The following is a 6,000-nucleotide window of genomic DNA, read 5'->3' on the forward strand; positions in this document are numbered from 1 at the left end:
GAGGATTTCTAATTGGAGGCCACAAGGTCTCTCTCAGCCTTGTGAAACTCCTGCATCCTCCCACAGCCACCTCAACTTCTTAGAGTAGAATGACCCATGGAGAAACCCAGAGATCTACGACCAGCTCCCCAACAGAGGGTGGGTACCATGGCCTGGCAACAGCAGTCCAAGGGCTGCCTAACCTTCTGCACTTCAAAGCTCTTATTTATATTAATGACATGAATTAAGAGCCTGGGAAATACCAGGCTCTGTGCCAGGGGAGGAATGAGAAGTGCATTTCTGATCTCAGGATGCACAGTTACATGGGGGAAGAAACAGACCAGGATATGTCTACAGCAGGGTGTGGAGAGAGTAAAAGCGAAGGCTGACCTCAGGGCTGCTGGAGACACGTCACCCCGGCAGGATGTTTCCAGACGTGGGTCACCTGAGGTCATATCGCAAATGGGAGTCAGTTTATCTGCTAGCCAGGCATATGAGACAGACAGAAACAGAAATCACATTCCTGATTTCTGAGAAATCTCCAAATCCTGGTTTAGGAATTCACCTGCCAAGAAGTGGGAGTTGTTTTTTTTTTGAAGGGAGGGCAGTGCAATCATGTAACTTTATAAAATGAACCACTTAAAAGTAAACAATTCAGTGGGCACTTAGTACATTCATAATGTTGTACAACCACCTCTGTCTAGATTCAAAACACTTTTGTCATCCCCAAAGGAAATCCTCTCCCCATTAAGCAGTTACTCTTCTTTCCTCCCCATCCCTGGCAACCACCCATCAATCTGCTTTCCATTTCCATGGATGTGAAGTGGGAGGATTTGCAAAAAAGAAATTTCTCCTAGTTTGTTGCTCTTAGGTCCATGCACTAAACTAGACTGATCAGAAATGGAGGCAGAGTTTGCCCTCAGAACTAAATGAGCCAGATTCCACTCAGTCTTTTCATACTGTATCCAGTTTGTTCCGTCTTGGTTTCCCCATCTACAAAAACACATACCTACCTCATAGGACTGTTTTTGAAGATCAGGAGATGAAAGCCCCATAAAACAGTAAACACAGGACTGCCCCCACAGTAAATAGTCAATGAATGATAGCTGTACTATTTGCATTCTAGAAAAATGTCAACCTAAAAAGTCTCTAATAGATACATGAAGTCAATATCTACCTACCTACCTACCACCTAGGTCACCATACATAAGAATCTTTTTACAAATGAAAATATCTAGGAAATCCAAAGAAGGGCTAACTCCACACAGAGGTGGATGGAACATGTCTTTTAGCATCATATGGACTGTAGCTTCAATTCCAGTTGACAGCTGGCTTCACCTCTCTGAGCCTACTCCCTTCACCACCTATCTCCTAATATTGTCTTAATGTCAGAGTACCCATGATGATCTGGTGCTTAACTGGCTTCCACTTCCCTCTCTCGCTTCGTTTCTGTATACTTTCTCCTTCCCTAACACCCAGCCCATTTCTTTTATCTGGAGTTCCCCCTGCATGTTTAGCATTCAGGCATTCAATGATACACTGATATTATTTTAGGTGTCATTGCCCCCAGAGAGTTAGAATATGACTCGGATAAAAGATTATTTTAGGTCAGGACCTCAACAAATATACTTGGCTGAAGCATCCTGTTTGGTCTGGATAATATTTAGGAAAAAAACAAAACAATATTACATTGAATGAGTGAAGTTGCTCAGCCGTGTCTGACTCTTTGTGACCCCATAGACTGTAGCCTACTAGGCTCCTCCGTCCATGGGATTTTACATGCAAGAGTACTGGAGTGGGTTGCCATTGCCTTCTCCAGGAGATTTTCCCTACCTAGGGATTGAATTGGACTATGTTTATCTGGGGTGTGCCTGCCTTGCATTCTGTCAGACTTCCCCACCCCGACCTGCATCTTATTTCATATAATCTACGTTACTTAGCTCTATTGCCTGTCTGTTCTATAATTATTTGTGACTCTTGTTTTATTTCTGGTTCTGTTCCTTTTTTTGTGCCAACTGCATAAGTGATACTTACAAGAAGTTATATGACGTCTCTTCCAAGACTATTCAGTGTTCAACCTCAAATATTTATCAATTGGAGGGAACAACCATAAAGTAACTCCCATGCTGGAATACAGAGGGCAGTATCCCCCAAACCAATGACTCCTTTTAAAAATTTTTAACTGGATCAATCTTTTATTTTTAAATTAAATTAAATTTAGCTTAATTTAATTACTTTTGAAGACTACTAATTACCTACAAATCAGAGTTTAGGTTCAATCCTGCTTTTCAAATAACCAAAAAGACAGATACCCACAGAAGGGAGTAAGCTCCAATAATGAAATCCCTTCCCAACACTCACTCCTTGAAGGCCAACTTGTGGCCCTACCCCTTAAAACAGACTCAGCTTCATCCAGAAAGCATTCATTCCATCTGTCACACATCTAGCAGCTCTTCCCCTCGGAAGATCTCAAAATCCATCAGGAAAATTGAGGGCACCCTCCAGCCCAGATCCCTGGGTTGGGAAGATCTCTTGGAGAAGGAAATGACAACCACTCCAGCATTCTTACCTGGGAAATTCCATGGACAGAGGGGCCTAGCATGCTATGGGGTCACAAAGAGTCAAACATGACTCAGTAGTGCTCTTCTCTTCCCTCCTAGCACAGCCCAGGGGAGCTGTAGGCAGAGCCTCAGGCCCTCAAAAAGGGGTCTGGGTTTTGGTTCCCTTCCCCAAGAGAGGCAGGAGAAAAGAAAACCAATTCCTGCTCCACATTCCTCCTCCCCCTTGACCTTCCTGATGAGAAGGGTTTAAAAAAGTCCTTCAGAGACCGGGGAGAAAGCAAGTGCCGACACGTGCTTGGGACACAGGAAGTTCCAAGCTCCCCAGAGCTGGGGGTCAGGATGCCCCCCAGGCTACTGCCCCACACCCACAAGACCCCTTGCCAAATACCCCTGCCCCCTTACCCTGTGAGGGGACCACATCTCTTGGTGCTCCCAGTGAGTGGAGCCTCCTGGCTCTGAGTGCCTGTGAGTCCTGGCAAATGAATTGCTGCGAGTCCTCACCCCTCACCCCAGCTCCTCCAGGGTCAGGGGGGCTTCAGAGCATCCCTGCAGGCTGAGGATCTCTGGTTCCAAGCCGTCAGCCCCGAGTCTGAGCTGCCCTGAGTCAGGAGTCAGGCCACAGCGGGCTTCTAACGTGCTCGGGGACTTCACTTCCTGGTTTTTCTTTCACAACAGAAAGTGGAAGTGTTCTGACCAGAAGGAGAAAAGCCGCCAAAGCTCCTCTGGCTGGGTTTCAGAGCCTTAACTGGCAGTCCCTGAGGGCTGATACAGCAGCCAGCCTGCATTCACAGCTCATGCTCTGTCTGCCTGATGACGGAGAACCAGACGGAGATGATGGAGGTGCCCCTCGCAGACCCCCCTTGGCAGAGAGGTGAGACCCATGCTGGATTCCTGGGACAATGAGGTCCAACCACAGGGCACCTCGGCCCTCACATCCTTCCCAGGACCATGTGGACACCTGGAAGCCAGCTCTGCTGGCCAGCCGTGCATGTTGTCGCCTCTCCCCAGTCCCCTCTTGCCTGCCTCAGATCCTGGAGCTGTGCTGAAAAAGCCAGCAAAACAAGCACATCAAGAACCACAGGGACAGCGCGGAGAGTCTGTTTCCTCTGACACATCCTCTTCAGGCCTCCAATGTTTAATTAAAAATGTTTGCAGCTCGCACCGTCACCTCCCAGATAAAATCTGAGAAATTGTGAAATCAGGAATCCACAAGCACGCATGCCATTAGCTGTCAGACTGACCCTGCATCTCGCAGGAGCCTCTGAAAAACTTCACTGTACACTCGTGAGACAACAACAGTGAAAAGGCAGACTACTTCTTGATATTTTTATAAAAGGGGCTTCCCTGTGGCTCACTGGTTAAGAATCTGCCTGCAGTTCAGGAGACACAGGTTGGATTCCTAGGTTGGGAAGATCCCCTGGAGGAGGAAATGGCAACTCGCTCTAGTATTCTTGCCTGGGAAATCCCACGGACAGAATATACTGGCGGGCTACAGTCCATGGGGTTGCAAATGAGTTGGACATAACTTAGTGACTAAACAATAACAATTATTATCAAAATTGCTTTGAATGTGAAGACACCTTGAAAGCGTCTTGAGGACTGGTCTTCAGGGCATCAGGACGCATAGTAGTCTCATCAGATTCACCTATTGCTGTGGCTACAGAAGGGCATGGGAGTTTCTATTCTCAGATGTGAAGGCAGAAAAAAACGAGGTTCCTACCCTTTCCCAACCCTATCTCTCCCCACCACCTCTCAGACACCCCAGAATTAAGCAGCACTTTCCCCCAACCTCAGTCCCTTTAAGAAGGCTCAACGTAAAACCAACAAGAGCCCCGGTCTTCACTAGAGATGTATTAGGATTCCCTTTCTACACAGAGGAGTTCCTCAAAGCTTCCAACCAGAAAAACCAGAGTGAGCTACGCCCCAATCTCAGGGAACATAGGAGCTGGTCCCTTGACCTCACAGGATCCCACTTTAGACATGGAAGAAAGCTGAAGTAGGTTAGGATGAGGGTGCCCCCCCGCCCCGCCTTTCCATATTTGGGTTCATCTCTTGGCTGGAGGAACACTTGTCTTTGCTAAGTTTCCAAGCTCATCTCCCCAGGGGTAGCTCCCTCCAGCAAAAAGCAGAGGATGGGAGAATGGGTGTCGAATCTCAGCCATTCAATGCTGCTGGGCTTTTCCCTGGGTGCTTTCTTCTTTTACCAACCAGACGAAGATCTTAGGACCAGGAGAAGATGGTTTTCTCCAGGATCAAACGCTCAAGTTTGGAAGATTCTGGGTGGTTCTAAAGCTCTAGCACCTGGAGATGCATTCTTGTTCAATCCTATACACACACCAGGGACACTGCCAAATTTTGAGGGAATGATGGACAGTTTTCACAGCACTCAAGAATTCTGCATCAGGCAGCAAACCGATCAGGACTCAGATTCTTGCCCCACCTCCTCTTAGCTATGCAGCCCAGGCCGAGCTGTTTAAGAGCCCAGAGGCATGTTATTCACCTGTGATGTGGGAATGATACCCCCTTACCTTACAGGAGGTAATAAGCCAATGTATAACACACATCTAGTACAGACCCCAGCATCGGACAGCAAGCCTGCTAAGGGTTCCCTTCCCTGCTTCCTTCCAAACGGGAGGGGCTGCAGCTGTCCGATGGCCTTTCCAATCATACAGACATTTCAAAATGGAAGATGAAGGAAACCTACATCTTGGCTTTGGCTATAACCCTTAAAGCTTTTAAGTCTGTTTTATTTGCACTTAGTGAAATCAACCACTCTCTCTTCCAAGTCCATTTCCTGCTAGCAGTTCAGATTCCTTCCATGTCTCCACTCCCCTTTTGCAGCTGATTTTTTTTGCCTCCCATGCAGGTCAACTAAGATCACTATGCAAACAAATGCTATTTCATCTTGTAAAAGAGCCTTAGGCTGAGAAAAACGTCCAACTTTTTTCTCCCCAGTTACCCCCATCTCTACTATCCCATATCATATAAGCTATAGAGCGGGTAGCATTATTGCAGTTTACCTTGTAAGAGTCTGCTCACTCCTGGGTTCCAGGAAATGTGCCCCTCACAGCTGTCTGTTCTGGTTCAGCACAACATTCAGGAGCCTCTGCCTTTTCCTTAGCACTGGAGTCGGGACCACACCTGAAGCCAATGTGTATCGTACTGAGAGTGGCTAACCAGCTCTCATGGAACCTTTGAACTTATTGCAATAGAGGTTCAAAGGTAGACATTACCTATTCAAACATTTGCACAGTAACCTCTGGCAGTGAGAAGTGTAGGATTTGGCAAAAGGTTAAAACAGGAGATTGTTATGCAATGGGCTTTAGAGGAAGAAAAGGAAGGAGAGAGAAAGAGAATGAAAGGGAGAGAGAGAGTTCTCAGCTCAGAAAGCTAACTTATAACAAGCAAAACCTTTTATAAAGCCCATACCTTGGGGAAGAGGAGGAGGCAAACAAGGCTT

At 46.8% G+C, this 6,000-nt stretch overlaps 1 protein-coding gene across 4 annotated transcripts in view; it reads right to left on the reverse strand.

The window, feature by feature from the left end:
- Positions 1 to 5,706, reverse strand: part of ACSL5 (acyl-CoA synthetase long chain family member 5) — a 51,502-nt gene extending 45,796 nt beyond the window's left edge. The window contains exons 1-2 of one of the 4 annotated variants that reach the window (XM_027528753.1): positions 5,561 to 5,706; positions 370 to 424 (exon numbers count right to left, since the gene is read on the reverse strand). Coding sequence is in view for 1 of the 4 variants with exons in the window: in XM_027528754.1 (XP_027384555.1) it covers positions 2,943 to 2,960 (18 nt within the window). In the remaining 3 variants the exon portion in view is untranslated. Of the gene's footprint in view, positions 1 to 369; positions 425 to 2,942; positions 3,243 to 5,560 lie in introns of those variants that run through there. The other 3 variants (XM_027528751.1, XM_027528752.1, XM_027528754.1) reach the window with 3 other exon arrangements.
- Between the last annotated feature and the right edge of the window lie 294 nt (positions 5,707 to 6,000).

This window comes from Bos indicus x Bos taurus, chromosome 26 (genome assembly GCF_003369695.1).
Source record: "Bos indicus x Bos taurus breed Angus x Brahman F1 hybrid chromosome 26, Bos_hybrid_MaternalHap_v2.0, whole genome shotgun sequence".
In the NCBI taxonomy this organism is placed as follows: Eukaryota; Metazoa; Chordata; class Mammalia; order Artiodactyla; family Bovidae; genus Bos; species Bos indicus x Bos taurus.